This window comes from Antedon bifida, chromosome 6, assembly GCF_963402885.1.
Source record: "Antedon bifida chromosome 6, ecAntBifi1.1, whole genome shotgun sequence".
In the NCBI taxonomy this organism is placed as follows: domain Eukaryota; kingdom Metazoa; phylum Echinodermata; class Crinoidea; order Comatulida; family Antedonidae; genus Antedon; species Antedon bifida.
In genome coordinates, this window is record NC_136231.1 from 23,156,985 (window position 1) to 23,181,311 (window position 24,327).

General features: G+C 32.1%; 4 protein-coding genes across 5 annotated transcripts in view; 3 read left to right on the top strand and 1 right to left on the bottom strand.

Annotated features, from left to right (window-relative positions):
- The first annotated feature begins 165 nt into the window (after nt 1-165).
- LOC144845243 (neutral phospholipase A2 3-like) lies at nt 166-3,108 on the top strand. The gene is made up of 4 exons (XM_078702429.1): nt 166-241; nt 1,535-1,706; nt 2,223-2,353; nt 2,885-3,108. Exons 1-4 carry the CDS (start codon nt 202-204, stop codon nt 3,040-3,042), a joined length of 501 nt encoding a protein of 166 aa, XP_078558555.1. The 5' UTR covers nt 166-201; the 3' UTR covers nt 3,043-3,108.
- Nucleotides 3,109-4,821: 1,713 nt separating this feature from the next.
- On the top strand, nt 4,822-5,469 carry LOC144845733 (uncharacterized). The gene has a single exon (XM_078703162.1). The coding sequence runs from the start codon at nt 4,822-4,824 to the stop codon at nt 5,389-5,391; it is 570 nt and encodes a 189-aa protein (XP_078559288.1). The 3' UTR covers nt 5,392-5,469.
- A 281-nt stretch (nt 5,470-5,750) lies between these two features.
- Nucleotides 5,751-13,165, bottom strand: LOC144844189 (elongation factor 1-delta-like). Of its 2 annotated transcripts, XM_078700945.1 has the most exons (11): nt 13,044-13,165; nt 12,203-12,341; nt 11,366-11,452; nt 9,857-9,953; nt 9,346-9,443; nt 8,762-8,824; nt 8,337-8,400; nt 7,924-7,970; nt 7,667-7,745; nt 7,042-7,157; nt 5,751-6,199 (listed from the first exon to the last, which is right to left on the bottom strand). In XM_078700945.1, exons 2-11 carry the CDS (start codon nt 12,317-12,319, stop codon nt 6,161-6,163), a joined length of 807 nt encoding a protein of 268 aa, XP_078557071.1. In that variant the 5' UTR covers nt 12,320-12,341; nt 13,044-13,165; the 3' UTR covers nt 5,751-6,160. The 2 variants fall into 2 exon arrangements, with proteins under 2 accessions (XP_078557071.1, XP_078557072.1); XM_078700946.1 differs by lacking the exon at nt 11,366-11,452.
- A 1,527-nt stretch (nt 13,166-14,692) lies between these two features.
- The window catches only part of LOC144845734 (uncharacterized), a 39,142-nt gene continuing 29,507 nt past the window's right edge, over nt 14,693-24,327 (top strand). The window contains exons 1-6 of the mRNA XM_078703163.1: nt 14,693-14,850; nt 17,748-17,861; nt 19,443-19,556; nt 22,694-22,816; nt 23,361-23,489; nt 24,201-24,320. Of these exons, the coding sequence (XP_078559289.1) occupies nt 14,790-14,850; nt 17,748-17,861; nt 19,443-19,556; nt 22,694-22,816; nt 23,361-23,489; nt 24,201-24,320 (661 nt within the window). The 5' untranslated portion in view covers nt 14,693-14,789. The remainder of the gene's footprint in view (nt 14,851-17,747; nt 17,862-19,442; nt 19,557-22,693; nt 22,817-23,360; nt 23,490-24,200; nt 24,321-24,327) is intronic.

The window sequence follows — 24,327 nt, forward strand, 5'->3', positions numbered from 1 at the left end:
AGAAAGTTGAACCATAAAGACAGTTTCGTTTTTCTAACATTATCGTGTAAAAATTATTGCGATTTTCATAAATTATCGAATAAATTGAAATCAAATCATTATGAAATAGAAAATGTTAAAAATAAATATATCCTATATCACCCTAATGTGCTGAAAACATTTTAGTTCTTACAGGTAAATATCACAAGAAAAGGATCAACAATGCGTCTTAGTGTTGTTCTGTGTATTGTCATGGCCGCTGGTGAGTGGGAATATTTAAAGATAAATTGTCCTCCTAACATTTTTTTTATGTGCCATTTTCATGTCACGTAAAAAATGATTTACTTGAAAGAATGTAATTTAAAGCAAAAAATACTTAAATTGTCTGTCAGACAACGGTTTTGGTTAAATAAGTGAAAGAATTTTTTTTGTACAGAAGTGAATAACTTTATTAAAATACAAAATGGCCTATTTAAAGTTTGATTTTATTAATCTTCATTTTTCATGTTTTGGGGGACAATACATCTTTAAAATCAAGGTTTTTTTTATAATTTCGCTCAGAGTATTAAAGCAAAGGGATACGAAAAACATATATTTTAGGACCATGTTAGAAGAAGTTGTTTATCTCTATCAAATAATTTCAATTTTAATTCCGATATCGATATGGATAAATAACGTTGTTTTAATATTGGGTTTATGCCGACGGCTACAGTACTCTTATATAATTATTCATCATTGAAAAGGAATATAGGACTATATAAGGACATTTTACTTAAATCATATTCAAATCTTTCGTTTTCGTAAGCGCAAAAGGAAACGCGGACACTTTTGTTACAGCAAATGTGTAGACAAATCGAAACCAACTTGGGAATAGATTTCAATGACGTAATAATACAAAGTTCTCAAGTGAGATGGCTCGCATTAAATGGCATTGGTATGACGTTGGAATGACGTAAAATTGCTGGTCATTTTTTGATATAACACGTTGCCCTTATAATTTGTCATAATGATAATGTCATGATAATGTGGCATATTATATCCTGTCACGTTGATTCTATCACATGACATTTTCAAATTATATATAAAAAAACGTTTCCTTATCTCAAATCAGATATTTACTGTATTGATTAGTGGCTGGCAGCGAGTGATGTAGAATATGCACGAGATAGGCCTATGTGGAAATATTAATTATGTACCGTAATTAAAGGACAGGATCTAAATATTAGGAACTACTTTTGTTGAACCGTATTAACATTGGACATGAACTAGCATGTTCACAATGCATGTTTTGTCTTTTCCGTGTCGTTATCTTGTGTTGTATTCGATTCAATTCAATTCAATTTCTTTTATTTTGGAAAAATGTCATTCATATCAACAAACGTACAAATAGAAAAAGAACAAAGAAAATTCGCAAACTCTAAGCTTATATACATATTATATTAATGTTTATGAAAGAAATTAGGAAAAAAAAGTTTTATAATAGCAAATAGTATAGGCCTAGGCCTATAGGCCTACAACCACAAACAATATCTTAACTGCATATTTGTTATTTTAGTATGTTATGGCGGTACAATCCAGCGACATAAAAGGGATCTGATACAGCTTGCAACAATCCTCAGATGTGCAACAGACAGAAATAATTTATGGGATGTCTTATTCGATTTCAATGGCTATGGATGCTACTGTGGCAAAGGAGGCAAGGGCGTGCCTGTCGACGGCCTAGATCAGTAAGGATTCGAGTCCTTTCTAAAGCTCTGTCTAAAACAAAATGTGATTTATACTACCGTATTTGGGCACACACACTTTTTCTTTGTCAAACTAGTGTGATAGTGTAGACGGAGCTCAAGAGAGTGGGTGTTTTATATGAGGAGAGAAGACTGAGTGTTGATGCATTTTTCACTACTATATTTGGGCATATCACACCTCGTTTTTTTGTCAACTTGTTTGATAGTGTAGACAGAGGTTAAGAGAGTGGGCGTTTTATTTGAGGAGAGAAGTGTTGCTGCATTTCTAAAAAAAGAATTTATAGTTTCCGGTTTATTTTTACCTTTTCTGTTGAATTTGATGTCGAGGCTGATTATTTATTAATACTTGTCTCTTGTTCGATTTATCTATGACCTATGATATTTTACACCATTTATTAATACTGTATTACTGACCTGGGCCTAAGGTTAAGACATACAGTATACCAATGCATTTCTAACTTGAACTTGGAGCTAAAATGTTGTTCTTAATCTCTGTAGATGTTGTAAAGTCCATGACGATTGTTACGAGAACCTCCGTAACACGTGCAAGAACGATTTTAATCTTTATGGCGCTTCGTATGAATACACAAAAGAAAACTGTGATACCGCAGAACCGACTATAACATGCAGTAAGTGATTTGTATCCGAAGCATTGAACAGAGCTAAATTGAACATTATGCTTTATATATGTATATCTATAAGCCTGTTTTCCACTAGGGTACTTTATTCGTGTGTACCGATGGCACAATATTATTTCCTTCTATATTTTTAAATGCGAAGAAGTTACTGTCCAACCATGGAGAAATAAGTTAGGACTAACTTATTTCTCCATGGTCCAACCAACCGGAGCAAAGGAATGTCTTAAGCCGATTTTCCACAAGGGAATTTTATTCGCGCAAATCGAAAGCGCCAACTTATACGCATGCGTATTCATATTTCCATCTTCCAAATCCCTCTCTAAGCATGCGTCTTCACCAGAAGAAAACGAGCTTAATTCAATTTTTATTTTTAAATGCTGAAGAAAACGCCGCCAACTTTTGTTGTTCTCGTCAACGGAAACGTTCATGACGTGTTTATGCTAAGTTTAGAGGAATGTTTAAAATCATCACATAACGATAACCATGTACTAAACGTGTACTAATAATTATGCTCTTTTTTAGAACCTGCATCAGAATACGATTCCTCCTGGTTCGTACGCTTATTACGAAGTGATGAATGTGTTGCTGGTCTCTGTCAATGTGATGTTGAAGCTGCAAAATGTTTCGCACAGCAGGAATTGAACGAAAACTTCAAAAACCACGCCAAAAATACCTGCTAATCATGGAGTGTCGACTATGAGCCTATTTAAGTAATTTTAGATAGAAGGGAAATTGGAAAATATAAAGTTGTAATTTTAATTTTAAGCAATTTACGAATTATTTACGGTATAAAAGTACTATTTAAAACAAATATAAAACTATGTTTAAACATTACAAAACTAGGCTATATAATAAATTTTATTCATTCAATCATTCAATCGCCTAGGCATACTTACGTAATAAATAAATGGGTAGAAGAGAAATCGGAAATGACAGTAGTCTTTTTCATTGAAGAGAATAAAATAACTGAAACATTTAAAGATGTATTGTCCCCCTGAAAAAATAATTCTTAGAACAATTTTTGTTGAATATTCCATTTTAATGTATCATAATAGTTATCCATTTTGACCAAAAATCGGATCGAAAAAAAATGTATTACCTGAAAAAACGTAATTTAAAGCAAAAAATGGTCAAATTGGTTGCCAGCCAATGGATTTTTGGTTGAATTTAACCATTTATTTTGTCATTTTACAAGTGAAAACATTATTTTTTTCGTTTTTTTTTCTATGGAAGTGATTAACTTTATTAACACTACAAAATAACATATTCAAAGTCTGATTTAATTAATCTTTATTTTTCATATTTTTGGGGGACAATACATCTTTAAGTGCAGAAGAATAAAATGCACTCTATATGATATAGTTGAAATACTGTAAAGTGGTAAATTTGATGGTCCGTCAATAGGAATACCGTAGCTGTTTTATCGTCATAATAATCAATTATAATCATAATAGATTATTGGAATTATGGTAACAATACAAATGATAACGATTTATATAATATACATTTATAATAACAATCAGTGGTGGATCCATGATAATATAAGGGGAGGCATGAGTGGTATGGCATGAACCTGGTGGGCTTTAGACACTGCCCCTCGCCACACTCTTCTTTTAGGATCCGACACTGAGAACAACGACAACGAAAGACTAAGACAAAGACTATACTATTGGCCTAGATAACAATCTTTTCTTGATTTCCATTTCATTGTTTAGTACTGGACTAAACAACTCTTGGCGTACCGTTCATTTGTGATCTAACTGGCCAAAAACAAAGATCGGCGTTAATCCGATCAGACAGAAGACAACTTCAAAAAGTTTACGTTTAAAGATTAATCAGCAAAAGGCATTGTAACTACAGCAAGTCCTTTGATCACAAACATTCAATTGGGCATTAGTTAATCAATATATCCCAGTCAAAGTTCTACGACCGGTATAAACAATAACTTCAGAGTTAGACGATCCTTTTAATTATAGCCACACTTTCATGGTTTCGTGGTTTTGAAGATATGTACAGTAGGGCCTACTTTAATGTCCTATTCGACTTTTAGCTAAAACAACGGTAAGTTTCAAATTTTAAAGTGTATTTATTATGAAATTCTTAATTCGATTTAAAGGTCTCCTTCAAACTGTTAAAAAAGATTGCGTTGTCAAGTGTTAAGATGTGTAAACAATTTAGTACCGGTATTGTATACAGCGAGTGCAGTTTGCAGATTTAAAATCTAAATTACTGTATATTTTTTTAAATATTTATAGGCCTATAGTGTGGATTTTTCTTTTTTGACATACTTAGATGCGTAATGTACATTTGAGGTAGATACTCGGAATGAATTCTAGGCCTATTTTTTCTCCAGGATAAAATACAGCATGACCTATGACTTCTTTATTTTACTACACGTCCTGGAATAACTTTGCTTGTTTCTATTTCTGTGATCATTGTCTTTAGGCCTAGATAGTGCTATGGATATTGAAATAATAAACGAAGACGGAGAGATCGACTCGGGCTCAGAAATCGACGTTGAAGAGGAAAATAACGTACAGGAAACCAAGAAAAATAAGCAAAGTAAAGCAACGATAGCCGCCAAGATACTAAACGACTTTGCTCAAAAACGCCTAGAATTCACTATTTCCCATTTAGAAAAAGAATTTCAAAGTAAAACAAATATTCTCACATCTCAACAAAAAGAACTAAAAAAGGAGCTTGTTGTTTTAAACCCAGCCAGCCAACATGTACCAAAAAAGGGTCTGGTCATTCCTCAGGGCCTGACGAAGGAACAAGTGGAAAAATTTAAAAAGAACCACTCAAAAAAAGTTCGTCAATCAAACTTAAGCATGTCACTGAAGGAGTATGATGCTGCGAAGAAAAAGCGTGGTGAAGAAATGAAAGAAAAGCGTCTTGCCGATTCTGAAGAAGACAACGAGCAAAGAACCAGCGCAATGGTGAGAAGAGGACGACGTGGTGCTATACAGCTAGATGACCGACCAATTATTAAATTGAAAGGACCAAAGTCGGACACAATTACCAAATGAAAAATGTCATTTAAAGAACCAATGTAGTAGGCCTAATGATTGCTACAGGAGTCTTACTAACCCAATCAGCACACAACGTTGTACACATACTGACGCTCCGAACCCAAGGCTCTAATACATTATACTTCTGTCAAAATACCCCTAAATAATCAACCTCACTGAACCAAACCTTCTACAGTACAGCATTGTGCACAGGTGTTCTTTAGTAGGACCAGAAAAAAAGAGTGCTAAAAATGGTAATATAAGCATAGTAGTTAAGCCAGTTAACTGGTAATCATTATTATTCTACATAACTATGTTGGCTCACAGTTTTTAAATACTGTACAAGGTTGGTAAACTACTAATAAATACACAATCAATTACTTGAAGCCGTGAGTTAATTTTTATTTCAGATTGTAATGTTTTACACATAAATTATTCAATGCTAATGCAGATATTAAAGATTTCAATTCCTAAAAATATATATTATTGATACAATTTATAATAATAATTGAGATGAAAAATACTTTTTTCAGCAAATTACATTTTGATAATTGAGTTGCATATGCTGCTGCAACGTGTAGATGTTTTAAATCCGAGGTATTTAAAACACACTACTGCAACAGCTTAATATTACCATAAATTTTATTTCATTAAATTTAAATCTGTTTTGCATTAATTCAATATTTTAATTACCATTTTTTTATGAATAAATGTAGAAATAAGTACTATTGATAGTTGATAACGGCTTCTTTTTTTTTCTTTATGAAGTTAATTTCTGGTCAATTTCTTATATCTTATTGAACGCTACCACATCCATACTTTGAACCTGGGTATAGGAAGAATAAGAAAAAAGAATATTATAAAACTTGTTTCTTCAATGTTGATTAGTGAGACGTTATATTTCATAAAGATAGGAATATATTTTTGAGTTGAATTATGTGAACTGGACTCATTACAGGCATATAATACTACTTCTTCTATTTTAAGGAGCAAACTTCATAGTTGAAGGCTACTGCTCCACTAAGGATACCATTGTGACAGCCAACTACTAAACTACTAAACTAAACTAAACTAAAATAAAATAAACTGAACTAAAATATATACAGTACCAATTATAGAACTTGGAGCAATTGTATTTGCTCTATAAATATATTAAAAGATTTTTTTTATTCAATCGAAACCAACAGCAATAATTACCGCCACTAACAGGTTTGATAGAAACAAAGCCAGGACTGTTTAAAGCACCTTGATTGGTCCTAACATTAATCAAGGGCTTCTCTCGTCCAGTGCCCACCTTGGCCAGAGGAAAGGCATGGGCTAATATGTCTGAGGCAGATACTAGATGCAGAAGCTGCCATAAGAGTCAGCAATGCTGATTTTAAATGCCTAATGGGACCCCAACTCCATATACAGCACCCGGTATTCCCAGATGGTCTCCCAAGCTCTGACCAGGCCCAACCAGGCTTAACTTCGGTGATCTGACGAGAACCGGTGTTTTAACGTGGTAAAGCCATTCTATCTCCTTATGCTTGCCTTAACTTCTATTAAATAGCGAGCTCTCCGACAATGCTTGCCTTTTTTCACATATTTTTCTACAGAATTGATCTATTGATACTGTAAGAATTTATTTGGAAAATACAGTAGGATTACAATAAAAAGTAGACTTACAAAATCATCTATACTTGTAATTTCCTCCTCAAGAAAATCTGTACCAACTTTATCATCTTCTACCACACATGATATTTGTAGCTTCTTGATACCATACGCTACTGGTACTAGTTTTCCTAAAAAAACATTTAATTGAAATCAATTTTAAATTAAAGTGGTTACTACTCTATTTAAACGAAGCAGATAGAAAAGACTATATTATCATTAGGCAACTTTAGTTTTGATAAAGGGGTCACTCAGCTACTAAAATGCCAATTACTTAGTTTTAGTTAGTTAGTTACATGATAGAAAAGATAATAGCCTAATATTTGGGCTGGAAAAAAATAATAAAAGATATGGCCATTTGAGCATGCGAGTATAATGCATCTTAACAGTCAACTCTGACTAGCTGTGACCATGTTGTTTATGATATGGTAGATGGTAAAGTGACGGACATTGACCCACCTTGTTCATTGATGTGACGTACCATCTAGGTTTTTTTACATACCCTTGCGTCAGTAATTATTTGTAAAGGACGCACCTCTCCCGTGGGTCATACAATAGACAAGTGCATTAAAAGCAAAGCGAAGAAATGTAAATCTTGGCCTATTCATTTATAAATAACATTAACAATCTTCATGATTACCTGTGCCCCATAAAAGTCCATCTGTTTTAATCTCACGAACCTTCTTTTCTAGCTCTTTCATGTCAGTTTCATCATCCCACTGAAAGTAAAAACATAATATATCAGAGCTGGTATTTATCAATCTTTTTGCTTACAAGTCAAGATAGTTAAGCATTGTTTATAAAGTGAAAAAATGATGCTTTGTCTATCAAACTAGTTCCATTTTATCTTAATTAAGGATTAAAATATTACATAAAACAAAAATACATAAAATTTACCGGTTTGACATCAAGAATGATGTTAGATTTGGCAATCAATGTTGGCTCTGAAAAAAAATGTATAAAGTAATACAATTAAAAGCATACTGGTGTTCTGAAGGAACATCGGATCAAAAAAATAAAGATGTATAAAATCAAACTTTGAATAGATCAATTTTTGTAAAGCTACTCACATTTAAACACCAACACTAATTATTATTTCGCTTATAAAGACTATTAACACTTACATTTAATAAAAAACCTACTGACATACTACTTTATGTAGTTTTTTATTTCTTCTTTGAATTATAGTTTTATCAGGTAAATAATGTTTCACATATTTGGTCCAAGTATTATACGACTCATTAAAACAGTTTAATTAAAAATTATTTTTTCATCGGACAATATATCTTTAACGGATGAAACATACTTACTTTTTGCTTTCTTAGCATCATATGCTGCAATACGTTCTGCTTTTATCTTTGCTAATTCTTCAGCCTTAAATAAAAGGGTTTGATAATTTAAAAAAAACAAACAACACATTATCATCATCAGTTGGGCCTCTTGTCTAGCGGCATAAAGCTTACCACTATTTTATGCCATTTTCCTGCGTCATGGTCAGGATGATTTGGTTTTTAAATTTATAATGTAGATTTTGGTATTTCTCTTGGTCCCCTTACTTTTCTGCTTTTACAATAAAATATTCTTAAGCTCTACACTACAGTATCAAACTAGTTGACAAAAAAAGTGTGATGTGCCCAAATATGATAGTGATATGACATTATCATGCCCAAATATGGCAACATCACATTTTTTTGTCACATACAGTTTGAAAGTGTAGACAGAGCTTTAAACTTACATCTTCATCATCAGTATCACCAAATAAATCTTCATCGTCGTCATCTTCTGCTTCCACTGCTTCCTAGAAGAAAAGAAAAATAATTTGATTCAATAGACCATGCTATTCAATAAACACTGAAACATGCAAATCACACTCACATAACGCACCTAAAGAAAGTATATCATTGATTTGTTAAAATGACTTAATACAGTAGTTTGTGTCATCATTTCCTATTTTGATTTATTCCAGTTCTGCATTCCTAAACAAATTTTCTTTACTGTTTGAAGTATCAATGTAAATTGTTAAAACCATGTGTTAACATCGAAGTACAGTTTGGAAACCTACGTATGGGATATACAAGAGTTCCAGCTGTTAATACAAACAAATATCGTGATTCTTCTGTTGCAAAGGGTATTTCTTTAACAAAAATCATACAGGCATAAGGTAACATTTTATTACTAATGTATTTGATGTTTTCCTATATTGCACTGAACTATTGTTCATATTTATATGTTTATATATGTCAATTTTTTTTACAAGCATTTGTAATTTCTTTAGATTTTTGGAAATGATCATTTTTTCTTAAATGTCTTTATGTCTACCTCTTTTACTCCATTCACTTGTGGTGTACCAGCTGATTTTTCTAATGCTGCTACTCGTGCAAATAATTTGGATACATCTGCTCTCAAATCCTCGGTAACTTAAAAAGAAAGATGTAACGAATATCAATAAACAACATTATAAACAAGTAAAGCTATCAGTGAAACATTGAGAAAGTGAGTGCAATAGTACAATGATGAAAATGAATGATAAAAATATCTACAGTACGTTTTAAAATAAGGTGGTCCATGTGGCTACAATGGAGTAGGCTAGCCTCGACTATCCTGCAGGAGGATAGCAGTCGAGGGGCAAGGAGTAACTAAAGCCCTGAGTCAAGAGTGCCTACTGATGCCTTTGCGAGTGTAGCCCAAAATCTTTGTTGGTTAATACTAATCCTTGCAACAACTACATTCACAAATGGTGCATTTCATTCTGCCCTTAAGGCAGTAGGAATTGCAAGAAAATAGCTAAAAAATCAAGTAAAAGGATGTGTTATGCAGTATATTAAATTACCTTTTCTTAATAATTTGTTTTCTTTTTCAATCTCTTCAAACCTTTGACTTGAAACTCCTGAATCCGGTACAGCAACACCTACTTTTAAACCAACACCCTGAGAAGAAAATATAGCATAAATCCAACAACATGAATCAGTATAAACATTTATTTAATTTTCTAAATGATTTAAGCACGCACATAGATTAGGCATAATGCTGAACGTTTAAATTTACTTGTAAAAACAAAAGAAAATTCACTCCAAAAATATATTTATGTACACAAATTTTAAAAATAAAAAAACAAAATTACAAATTCTGTACTGTACTTGGCAAGATACAGTATGTACTAACATAGAATAGTAATACTGTCGGTGTCAGTCAATTTTACATTATACTTCAAAAAGGTTGCAATACTCGCCAAAATAAAAATTGTATATCATGGTTTGTAGTTTTGTTAGTAGAAAATTGAATTTCAATAATACAGATGTGAAGTGTAATAATACAAGTGCCAATAAAATGTCAATAAACAAGATTATATCAATAAAAAAACTTTACTTATTTTGGTGGTTTTTTGTATTAGTAATTAAGTGCATAATATTGCACAAATATAGTTCTGTAATAATAATAAAGTATCAATATTCCGCCAATTCCATAAAATATTCTATAAAATTATCGGTCTTTTAAGAATTCATTTCATTATACTGTACTTTCATTACATTACCAGGGTGTGGTATATTATAAAATAGCAATCCCTTTCAATAAAATAACAAAATAAAACAATTATAAATGACAACAAATACAATTAAAAGGAAAATATGTACTTTATAAAACAAACATTTGTTACTGTACAAAAGTAATTGTATCTTGACATAAAACACGAACACTGCTAATATGAACAGGTAATACAGCACATTTGGATTTATCAAATGTGTACAAAAGGGAGATGAAACGGGGAGGGGGATATGAAGAGACCAACTAATAGATATAGTATACCACAAAATACATGGAATATACACACAAAATAAATACCATGCCAGAATTCAATAACATACCCAAATTCTAAACTGTCAAGAAGCAGTAAAGAAATGTAGAAAAATGTTAAAGATCAAATAAATTATTGAAATTGATGAATAATGAGGACATGCAGACAACCATGAGACAACCTATAAGTATTTAGGTTTCATAAAATTAAGTAATATAATGGGTAATTAACTTTTAATTTAAGGTTTTCACTCCACTACTATTGTAGTACAGTAATGCATTGAAAGATTGTTACTGTTTATATTGTTTATGTTAAAAAAGAAATCCCATAGAAGTATTTAAAAAAAGTAAATTAAAAAGCAACAAAATGGATCAGAGTGTATATTAAGAAATCAATAAAAAAGAAGCTAAAATTAGTAATCACACCATAATTTTAAGCCAAGTCCACCTAAGAAAAAGATTGGATAACTTGGCCAGTGACACTGCTAGGCGTGCATAGGTGGAGCAGAACTGTACATTTTGTGCTAGTAATGCGATAGCTACTCACATCAGTATTAAGTGAGGATTGTATGTTTTGTCGGGCACGAGCTATCTCACTCACAAGGTTGCTGCTAGAGCAGGCACCACCAGAGCTCTGCAAATTAATGCAAAGAGAGAAGAAAGTACACACAGAATTATGCACAGTAATACTGTTCACTGTAGAGTTTAAACTAGTAAGGACTGAACAATAAATTATACTTTAAATTTTATTTATTGTTTGGTTATGAAAACAATAGTGTAAAATGTATGCCCAACCAGCATGTTATGATAAGTAACTTCTTTATTTTGTATAAGTAAAATTTATATTTCAAATACTTTGCCCAAGATGTGTCAGGCCTTGTCTTTTGAAATTTATAGGTGTGCCACAAATTGCACTCCTCAATACATTCAGGGATGCTGTAGCTGTGCTGTTTGTATGTTGTTTTGTAGAAGTTTACCAAATTTAAGCATGTTGTAAATCGCACTCCTCAAGGGCAGTTTAGGAGTGTGCTATGTGAGTGATCGCAATTGCTCGCCTTAAAAGACAAGGCCTGATGTGTTTATAAATTATAGTAAAAATTTTGATATAAAAATTTCCTTTAAAATTTTGCTTTTTATTATAAATTAATAATACAGTAGAACCTGATGAAGCGGATACAGTACCTTCTGAACCCATCAATAATAGGGTTCCTCTCAATCATTTCAAGGAAAGTGTCCCCTGAATAGGAGTGTCCTAATGGAGGGGTTATACTGTATGATCTTCACTACCCCAGGCAAAATGTAAAAACAAATTTTTAAAGACAAACAATGTTAATATCAATTTAGAACAAAACTATGTTAATATAAAGCAATAAGATTTAGTTACCTCAACAACAAGTCCTGCATGTTGGGATGCTATCTTCTCATGATATTTCACTTCAGCATCCTCAACACGGCATTTGTCAAGCCACACAGACTCAAGTATCATTGGGGGTGGAGCCATTTTAATGAAAATATTAATAGACCTGAAAAAGTTTTTGAGATTTATAAAATTAGAAAATATTTTTATTAGATGGCTTCAACAGCAAATCTGATTTCTGTCAAATTAATTCCATCTTTTTGCCATCATGCTGTCCTTTCCTACTACTACTACTACTACTAGCTAGGGGCCTAGGCATAGGCCTAGAGTTTAGTTTAGTTTGCCTAGGCCTAGTCTAGATATAATGATTAATGTATGGGTAAGTTTAAGCGGTAGAGTAGCGTATAAATACTAGGCCTAGCCTAGGCTAGCCCCCCCCCTCCCCACCCCCTCCTACTAGGTCCTAGGCCTAACTAAAAGTAAAGGTGTAAATTAAGTAGCTAGGCCTAGTATTAATAATTATCAATTTAAAATTAGCTATTCTATGCTTTGGAAAGTTTCAGTTTTCTACTAATGCTATCCGTTGATTGCTAGCGTTTGATTATGTAAAAGGGATTCAGAACTCGCTAGGCCATGACTGGCTGGCTGACCCGTGTACGCCCCGAGATTGTTCCGAGAAATATAGGTTTAATGGATTGCCGGCGTATTCAATGACGAGGCCTAGCCTAGCACTTGTGACATGCCAAATGGTCGGTTGAGATTTCTGACCTAAATCACATTAGATATTTACTAAGTTTACATAAACCTACTAAAAGAATATATAGTCTAATATTTGTAACTATATAACAATCAAAACTAAATCGAATACCCTTGAAATTTCAAGTTTAAATGATGGAAAGAACTGGTGAAATTCCCAATGTGGTCGACGTGTGATTCTAAAAGGACAGATTGATTCAGGAAAATGGATTAAAGAACATCGTAGACATCGACATTTTGTTTTAACAACGTGGCCACCTGCATTTTAATTCATGCATACTACTGTATAATTCTGCTGCATACCATTTCACTCAATGAATAATGTAAAGCATCGAACTAATGAATAACAAATAGGCGAATTAATTTACAAATTACTTTATACTTTAATAAAGAGATGTAATTAATTTAAGCTAATAATAATAAATTTGCCGGCTGTGTGAATTATTTGAAGTCCAAATCGACACTATTGAGGACATGGAGGGAGGGTAGGAGGACAGAGTACGCGTTAAATACACCAATTTTCCTCTACAAAAAGACAACATGTTTTTTAACAAATAATGTTCCATGTTTTGTCTTTTATAAGCATAGTTTTTTTCCGATTTAAAGCAAACCTTGTTTGCCTTTTACCCGTTAGTTTGTCTTTGCAAAAAATACACCATTATCTTTAAAAAAAAATTTTTTTTAAATTTCACCTTTCCTTAAAGAGAGAGGGTGATAGACCTACTATACAGAAGATCATAGAAGACAGCCGATACATCGATTATAAAATACACTATTCGCGGGTAGTAGGCGGTTACTTTGACACAGTGTGACAGCATCGAAAGTGTTCATTATTCCATACGTACAAAAAATAATTATGTGTACAAAAGAAAATAATTGAATCTCTTGAGCATGTCCGGCCATGCGTTCTAGTACCTGCTTTTCGTTTGTTAGAAAAGTTCCATGCTGGTTATGGAATTTTGAATAGAACAAACTCTCTAAATTTTAGAACAACGAGCTTACTCTCATGCCTATCGCAGAGGCTGATATATAAAGTGTGAACACAATTATGATATTAAAAGTCAGTTAGGCAATACTAGATCGCACTTCCAGGACATATCAATTTCTTTTATTTCGGGAAAATTTCATCCATATCAACAAAATGTAGGCCCTACAAACAGAAAAAGAAAAAATGAGCCTGCCTAATGTCAGAAGGATATTTATGATATTTGATTAAAATATCAGTTGATATATTTGAATTGTATATTTTAAAAATAGTCCTAAAGGCATGCGATTATTAGTGGTACTTACGATATGAGTGTTGAATAGTTGCTGCATGCGGTGCTATTCTTTAAGTTTCAAGTTTGTTTTAATATCTGAGCTGATGTGTGCAGTTAACATATTTACACTTAGAACTAATAAAAAAAAATGTAAAAAAAAATAATCAGGGGGCATTTTATGTAGGGAATTTTACAGTAGGCGGGGGTTTGTACTCTCGGAGTACCCTCTAGTTTATTATGCTTTTACGTCTTATGCATTTGTTTCATAATAATTTTATTAAGTGAGTCTCATAGACAAGTGCTAAATGCTCTTAATGCATAAAAACCATACATAAAGCAAAAGCTAAAGCAAACAAACACATTTCAAAGCATGGACCTGTAAGCTGAGTAAATCCCAGTATCTTAAGAACAGAAGCAGTGGACCGTCAGTGTGAAGATTAGCATAACACAGGCCATTCAGTAAAACCATTTACCAATGCATGAATACTGTATACTTCATTCAAAGTAAACTTTCAGGCAGTACAACACTGTTAGAGTAACGTAAAGTATCACAGTATGATTAATATTTGATAGATTGCCACCTTAACGTACGTCATGATATGGAATTTACTTTAGGATTTTTACTTATTCTTCTACTGTCAGTGAATACAGTTGCACAAGGTAGGTTGTTTCAAAAAACATATTATTTAGACCTCTAAATAGGTCTTGTATGAAAAACCAACTTGACCCAACTTAATTCAATGTCTATGGAAACCTTCCTATAATTGCATATTAAAGTATAGGGTAATTGACGGTATAAGTTATTTGACACAGTAGAACATAATTTGCTATGCGGTTGAGGGTAAACCCGGCCACTTAGATATCTAAACGACTAAATTGTACATTCATTTTATACTAATGCAATATTTAGTACTGAATAGGTGCGTCAGATGGCACGTATAGGTTATACTAAAATGCAGCCCTCCATAAAAAAATATGCTGTATATATTATAAATCCGAAGGCAAAATACTGAAAAAAATGACAATGCTGTGGGTATCTTTGGCTGGATCTCAATGGAGATAAAAAAAAAAGCGAAAAGCTAAATCAAAACAATAAAGTAAAACAGCCAGAAAAGTTAGCAGAACTTTCGGGCAACACTAGCCCTTCATCAGTGCAAGTCTACGAATTCATATTATTTTAGCCTATTAAAACATTTAACATTCATGGATCGGCGTCTTGGTTTTAAAAAAGAAGAATAAACACATTTATTTGGGTTTTCTGTGCTTCCATGGCATTAATAATTGTCTTGTCTTTTTGTGCTTTGCTTGTTTGTTTGTCCTCTTTTGTTTCTGTATGTTAAATCAAACATCAAAATAACTGGCTACCCGTCACAATTTTTTTTTAGGGAGATCTTCAAATTGTGTTTACTTCCTGTATTTTGCCTCTTTATTATTTACAGTATATTTAAATTGTATTTACAGTGAGAGAGAAAAAGAAATAAATGTTATTAGTATGAATTAATGAAAAAATGGTAGGCATTAAGGCACCACTCCTATCATAAGTCACACCACTTTCTCGAAACCAAACTTTCCTAGTTTGCATTCGGACTATTGTTTGAGTCATAGTTGCCGTAGCGTAATACATGCCGATGTCATTGCTTGGCTGTCCAGCCAGTAATATAATATCCTAACAATGATTTGTGGTTTACACAATTATTATATCCATTGTACCATAACCAGCGGTACCGGTACAGATTGGCCCACACAATGTTTTTTTATTATACTTTTGTCATTCGGTCTTCTTTTAAAAAATTTAACAGATATTAGGCCTAATGCATTTTGTAATAAACTTCACAGCAATAATATTAGCCCATTGTTGGATTCTCTGAAATTTAGTGTATGTAATTTTTGCTTTTGACCCTTTTTGTTGAAAGACTCATGGCCAGGGCATAATAAAAGAAACCTTCACATACTATCTTTCGAGTGACGTGGTATTCGTTTTTGCTCATCTGTATAGGACATGTTTGTAGTAATTTTCTAGTTGGTTTTTACAAAAAAATGCATCAGTTATAATTAATATTGACGTTAAATGGCTAATCATTATTTTAACTTCAAAATATTTAGCTTACAAAAATGGCTTAGGCCCTCACTTTTTATATACCATTCCAATCCAGTATTGAAGGATTTATTTTCATTTACGTGTTACAGGTAGGCCTAAATGTTTGATGATATTTCTTTCGGACCAATTAACCACACTCAAGCTCAGAGTCTGATAATTTTGACATTCTGATTATTTTTGTGTGTGTTACATTAAATTCAAGGCCTACCTACAGTAAGTAAAAAAAAGTAATTAAAAAAAAAAACAAAAAAAAACACCACGTTATCTTTTTACACGTTTGAATACGTGCGTCCACATTTTCCGATAATTTTCTGACCAATCATATGTTTTGTTTACATCGCGCACGTGTTTTCACACTCGATTCGACTGTACTACTAACCAGTAAGTTTCGACGGACGACGTCTCATTCATTAAATTATAAATTATGCCTAACTTTGGCCATAGAGTGATACACATTTTATATACTATGTAATACTTAATATAGACAGCATGATTGAGGCAGGGCTTAGTATTGAAATGTTAGAGGAACATAAAGTGGGTATTCCTTTTTGATATCCTAGGCCCTAGGCTCCAGCAGAAAGAGGAACACGCAACACCGAGCCAGTGTGCTCAGTTAGGGCAGTAGTAGTAGGCTACACGAACCCGGCTACACTTCCCCTACTGAATTTAGCTACCTAGGCCTAGGTAGAGTACTGTCCTACTATTTAGTTAAGTTAGCATGACATATCACCAGCTAGTGGAGAGATACTCTCTCAACTTAAATTGTTTTTTTTAAATAAGGGTGTAGAATAATGAGGAAGGGTATGGGAATGTTTCTTTCATTTGACATTATGAAGTTTAGTTATGGATGCAAATCTAGGCATACTGCACAGGTGACTTTGCATTCTATAAGTAGGCCTACTGTGATTAACAACTTTGTTTAGAGTTGTGATTGGTCAATTAAAAATAGCCCACACATGCGAATATTATAACTGTATAAACAAAAACCTTAGAAAGATGTCACTATGAATTAGCTGAAGCATCTAGGTCTACTTTCATCTAAATTTATGAGAACAAATTATTTTTGTTGATATCCTTTGAAGCAATGAGAAACGCAAACACATAAATTTATATAATAAAAGGATATTAAACAAAAATTTCTTTGTATTTGAGAAATCAGGTGCAGCCAGACCTGACCTTTATTTCAAACCTGTGCAGTGCACATGAATTGCCAACATGGTATTTATAGTGCATTTACTGATGGTTAAAAAGGAAATTAAATATAAAAATGTTGAATCTTATTAATATTTCCTTAGATATACTTGCATAATCATTTTTGAAAATTTATTTCAGCAAGCATATTCAATTGTTTTGTATAATTGTGAAAATGAAAACATCTGTTTCAATACAGAAATCAAACACTAACAATTCATTCTAAATTCTAAATATAAAATAAAACATTTATTTATTGTTTTGATAGATGATGATCAGTGTGCAAGCTCTCCCTGTCTTAATGGAGGTACATGTGTAGATGCGGTTGACTTATTTGTATGTGATTGCCCTCAAGGATGGGTTGGTTCCCGTTGTGAAGAATGTAAGTATAAAAAATATCAATTACTTAATCAAATTTTTGTTTGAAGTGCACTTCACTTTTTTAATTTTTACACTTTTACACGCTTTAAAAAAATGCTTTTTGATAGTCGTGCATAAATTCACTACATGAAATATTCAGACCACAAGCATCGTAAATTCTACAGTGGCTCAGGTGTATTTTAGGTGTATTCGACTGGTCACTTGCAAACACCTTGCATTGATTTACTCTAATGATCTAGATCTGCTGCTTAATCAGCATGACAAGACAATTCAGTCAAATACACCTATGGAAACTCAGTCAAATACACCTAGGAATGATGAGAATCTTTACTATCAAAATAAAATATACATCTCTCAATGTCTTCAGATTGCACTATTGATAAATAACCTTTAAATCATACGTATTCAGGTTTCTGAGTTTAAACACCCTTATCAAATTGATCCAAGAATCACAGTTTCTACTTGTGACTTTCCATACCACCCTGGGTGCTATACATGACAATCTATTGTATAATATAATAAATAAATAAGGAATTCTCTACAATTGTTAACTGTATGTACGCGCATTGATATTTCTTGTTAATGTTGTCATAAGATTCTGTAGCTTACATAGTCAAACAATAAACTTTTTCTGCATATAGACGCCATTAAACATGTAAAATGTATTAGTAGTATGGCGTGTGGTAAAACCATATTATAAATCCACAGGATTATCACTACCATACAGAACTTCAGACCTCAGCTGCTGTAAACTGCATTTAAAAAGCTTAAAGTATAAACATATTGTCAAAAGTATTTCCTAAAACCAGACATTTTATTCAAAATATATATTTGAAATACTTTGTAACTTTTAACTAACATCGGACTGTGAGAAGCAAAACTTAGTTTGGATAATTAAAAATGAAATATACTGTTGTTAATTCTTTGTTTGGTTTATTAAAAAGTCAAACTAAATTCATGATAAAAAAAATAAATGAACATGATTTCAGAAGAAAAGCCTTTTTTAAATCATTAGTTTTTTCATTAAAGATTTTTATTTTAGTTTTATTTTTGAGTTTATGTATGTAAATTCACTGAGCACTGTTTAAATGCAAGTAAGTGCATATTAGGTGATTTGTACATAGGAAGGTTGATGCATATAACAGCTAATTTAAAGAATTACCACACTCTATGGTGATGCAATCTATGTCCTTTCTTGGTATTGGCACATTCACACTTGTTTCGTTTCATGGAATGGAAGATTAAATGTTGCCTCCTTTCAGTGAAATGTAATAAATGTGATGTTTTAATCTATGGTTAATACAGTAGAACCTCTCATTGAAGACATCCCTATTCAGGTGACATTCCCATTTAGGGGACATCCCCATTTAGTGGACACCCCTATTCAGAAGACGCCCTTCTTATCACAGGACACTTTCCCATGAAATGAATGAGGGGCAATGTTAACACTATTATTATATTTAGTGGACAAGGGAGTACTTTGCTTGGACCCTATTCTGTCGCCTTAATTTGGTTCTACTGTATTTGATAATAACATTACACCATTTGTTTTTGCTGCACTTTTGATTACTAATATTTACAGCATTGGATGCGTGTACTGGTATTACATGCTTTAACGGTGGACTTTGTGTAAATCATCAGTTTTTTGCAAGCTGCATGTGCACACCAAATTTCACGGGTATTATGTGCCAAAACCGTACGTATTCATTTCTTTTTTTAATCCTTAACTTTATTAATTGATATAATTAATACTTCTATTTTGGCTTCAAAATAATATGGAAAAAACTGACCTGTTTAACAGAGTAATAGTTATGCAGCTAAAGCTACAGAGTAATAGTTATGCAGCTAAAGCTCAAAAGTCACATGGTATACACAGAGCATGTTTTGTCATATGGAGGAACATACAACTTTGAATTTTTTTCTTTATACTTTTTACAAAATGATTAATATTCGGAACTCTTCATATGGCTCTGTGAGAAAGTTTATCAGATCACTGTATCAAGTACAATTTGTACTTTTTACACACAATGAGTACAGTACATTGTACAATGAATAGTTTCAAGGTATGAACAAACGTTAATACAAAGATATTGTTTATACAATGAAGCTATAAAAATACGGGTTAGAGCTATCTAATGTATAGCTCCATGTTCATCATACCATTTGATTGTCATGCCCTTTTAAAAAGACAGGTATATAATAATACCAGGCCTAATACATACTAGATGCGAACATACTTGAACTTTGCTTTACTACTATTTTGAACAAAAAGCTATATGTCATAATATCCTACCATTGTTTGGTTGTTTATTACTTACTTTCAGAGATAAACATATTATTGAATTAGGGAGTTGTACAGGTTAGACAAGATGCCTGCAACATGTATAGTAAACAAATCAGGGGACGTGCTTTACTAGTCAACCTTTCAAGCTATTATCTCATAACACAATTAACAGTTTAACTGGAAATCTGTATTTCTGTAATTTCTATTGAGTATACAAATTCCTACAACAGACTGGCCATTGATGTAACAGTCGGGCAAGGATACACTATTGTTGGTTTCTTCAAAATACAATACTTGTTCGGAAATTACATTGCTAACTATAATTGCAGTTGTATTATTCATCAGCTCAATTAAGTTTTTATATCAGTGATTCAGATGTATTTATTTAATCAAAAAGCAAATTACTGAAAAAATTACAATTCTGTGGTTATTAGATCTCAATGGAGATACTAATGGAATAAACAAAATGTTAAATTAGTAAAGTAAAACAGGCAGACTACCATAGCTTTCGGAAAACACTATTCCTTTGGGCTAATATTATTTATTTAAATAGATGTATTCTTAAAAAAATAACAAAACATGAAAATTTCGCTATGGAGTAGAATAAGATTTGTACTTGTTTTGATAATTCAGTAGATAATAAATACTCCTTGCGTTCACGTAGTATATAAAGTTATCACTGGTTCGGTATCAGCATTGTCAAAAACAGGCAAGGAAAAATAATCATGTTTAATTTTACAATAGTTAACTGTATATCTACACTTGATTAGTTCAAAATATTCAAACAATAAATTCCATATTCATTTCAATTGGGACAATTTAATAACTGTCATTGAAAACAAAGGTGGCTTACCAACCAAGTTAATATTAATAAACCAGTGATAGACCATCGAATATTACCGATTTTGAGTTTGTTTAATTTGTACAAATACTAATAATTTAAAGTAGGTCCATGTTTAGATTTATAGGGTATAAAGAATTACTTCAATTTGAAGAAGATACTGTAGAAACTAATAGAAATATGAACATTAATTTTTTGTTTAGTTTAATACTGTTTGAAAAAAAAGTAGCTTTGTTGAGTTTGTGGTTTGAATATTGTGTTTCAGGGGATTAAGGTAGGTTGGTGAGGGATTAAATAGATTTAGTGATCAGAAGCAAATCTCATTCACACTGTCCTTGATTGATACCAATAAGTTACAGCAAAATTCAAGTCCTTGTTTGCGTATCGGCATAAGTAAACAATTCTGAAAATGTACTTGAACTAATCCCATATTTAGAATAACTTAGATATAATATTCTATCTTGTTGGTATGTATTATTCAATAACTGTTCAAAGATCTGCATAATTGGCTATAATACTCAACAATAAAATGAATATACAGTATTAATTGTCTTTATTAAAAAAAAACAAACATATTTTTGTACAGAATAAAACCACATCAGACCTATCAGAGGTCTGTTGTTAGCTGTTATAAAGCTAAAACTATATACTAACAATGTTTTAAAACTTAAAACAACTATAAAAATCAACAAAAAAATGAATATACAGTACTAAATGATTATATAAAATAATATATACAGTATTAAAAAAAACAGCTAGAATTTAATAGCATTTTTAGAATTTACAACTTTCATTTTTATTCCACTTTCAAGATTATTTTTAGGCTTTTTTTGTTGATATTATCCCATGATGTAATAATATTAGTAGTCAATAAAAATGAATACAAGGGGTTTCCATAAGTAGTTTTCTATGGTCCTTCTTGGTATTTAATGCGATTACATTGCTTGAAAACTTTTCAATAGCTTTCTTTTTAAAGCTGACTTTATCATTATATAGAGATTTAGTCTTAGCTAGCTTTGTACCAGTTTGTGCCTGCTAGTAAAGCTTATAGTGGGAACTCTACACGTGTGGTGGTTTTTTCCATTCTAAATGTTATGGGAACCAGCGATTTTGTAGCAATGTTTATTATTTAATTTATATTACTGTACCTTTCAACGGTGATAATCTAGAAAATAAAACATGTTATTTAATTTCGACTTAAACTTGTTTTTAATATCATTATTGATTTTTAAAATGATGTCTTCCTCATTCAAGAAACACAAATTATATATTGCGAAAAAAAACCATAATAAATTAGTGTGAAAAATAACAAACAGAAGAATATTAATACTAATAGTGGAGCAATGAATTAGAATTGTTTATTTCTGTTCTTGATTCCTTGCATGGTTTTTACTCTACTAGAGTTTTGTATAAAGTCTAGAAAATCTGTTTTTTTAAACAGGAGGTCTTTAGGAGGCCTAAACTTGCCAAGAAATTGGGAGATCTTTGCTAACTAAACATTTTTCAAAAATTATCACCACCAAACATAATAGCTGACTTTGCTTGTTTGTAAGGGTGAACCCAGAAAATACAGTATAATTATGTTATTGCTAAGTTATGCATAACGGCTGAAAAATTATTGAGCTCTTATGTTGTCTTCAATAAAAGTGAGTATATAAATGTATTCAAATTTGTTATAGTAATAATATCCTTGTCTTTTTCTTTTTAGCCGCGACAGCATGCATGCCAAACCCTTGCTTTAATGATGGTATCTGTACTGTTGGGACCGTGGGAGATAGTTCGTACACTTGTACATGTACGGAAGGCTTCACAGGACAAAACTGCACAGAGTGTAAGTGACCCTTTCTGCATATACAAAAACACTGTACCGTAATTGTATATTAGTGCTTTCTTTGTTCACCTGAAATTGCACAAGTATTTTATATCGTGTTACATATATAACAAGTGATTATTTTTGGGACTTACAATTGACAACCTTAGACAAATAATTCTTTAGTACTCGTACTTTTGAATAGCTTTAAACCAAACTAAATTTGTGCTTCAGGCAGTTTGAATTAGAGCATGAAATATAAATAGCATTCATGGTAGCTATGGTTGTTGTACAGGAACAAGAATTTTTACCTGGAAAATTATCAAATAATGGAGAACATAGAATCTAGAACTTAAAAAACAGGTGGTGGTCACTTGTATCATAAAAATACAGGTACACAATTTTTCCAACCCTGCAAAATGTACATTTTCCCTTTATTAGTTCACCTATGAACATAACAAAAAAATGTATTATTTATTTATTTGGATTTATGAAAATTTGATTTGTGGTCTAATATTGCATGATAAAACTGAACTTTTAAAATGTAATTGATTTTCATTTCTAGTGCCAGGTCCCTGTAGCCAATTCTCTGCCAATGATCCCTACTGTTTTAATGGAGGAACATGTATCGAGTCTCTTTCGCAACCAGGTTGCACCTGTGCAGCTGGCTTTTCTGGAACAAGATGTGAAACTGGTAAGACTGTATACAGTACTCTATTATATCATTGCATAAAGATACCGTAGTGATTAAACTGAAAGTTGCGAAGCCATATTATGATATTATTGAACTCCTGTTTGTACTTGGATTACTGAATAATTTTGTCTCTTATAAAATGTACCTACAGTACAGTAATGAGTGGAGTTGTGGCTTGGTGGTTATGATGCTTGGCTACCAATCTATGGGTCCTGGGTTCAAGTCCTGTCATATAACAATTTTCATCTCCACTCCCAAAGACTTGTAATAAAAGTCTTTGTTTATATACTGTAGAGCATCTTGTGTTTGTTGTTTGTTGTGTGAACAGGAGAGCCACCTTTGAGAGAAGGACAGTGATTGAGTTCACTTGTGGTTATCCTTGGCAATTTGCCTAAAATTGAGAAAAAAAAATGACACACTAAAAGAAACACCATTAAAATCCTAGAATTTAGATCATTTACTTTGTGAAATTATTTAAGGAAAATATGTCTTATAAGTGTGATTGGTGAATATCACCACTGGGCTGTAAATGTCTGTAACAGTACTTTAGTCATGGAAAATAGACATGGCTATGATATTATAAAATTCCATTGAGCAGTTTACTTTTTTCATTGCCACATTGTCAGTCTGAAATGATAAGTAGGAAAAAAAAAAGTTGTCAGTTTAAAATTGAAATTTATATATATTTATCTTTGCCTTCTATAAATTTAGAGGATTTAGATTCTTGCTTGAGTCAACCATGTATTAATGGTGGTAGTTGCCAGCTTGAAATCGATGGCAGCTACACTTGTCTTTGTACATCAGGATTTACAGGAAACAACTGTGACATTCGTAATGC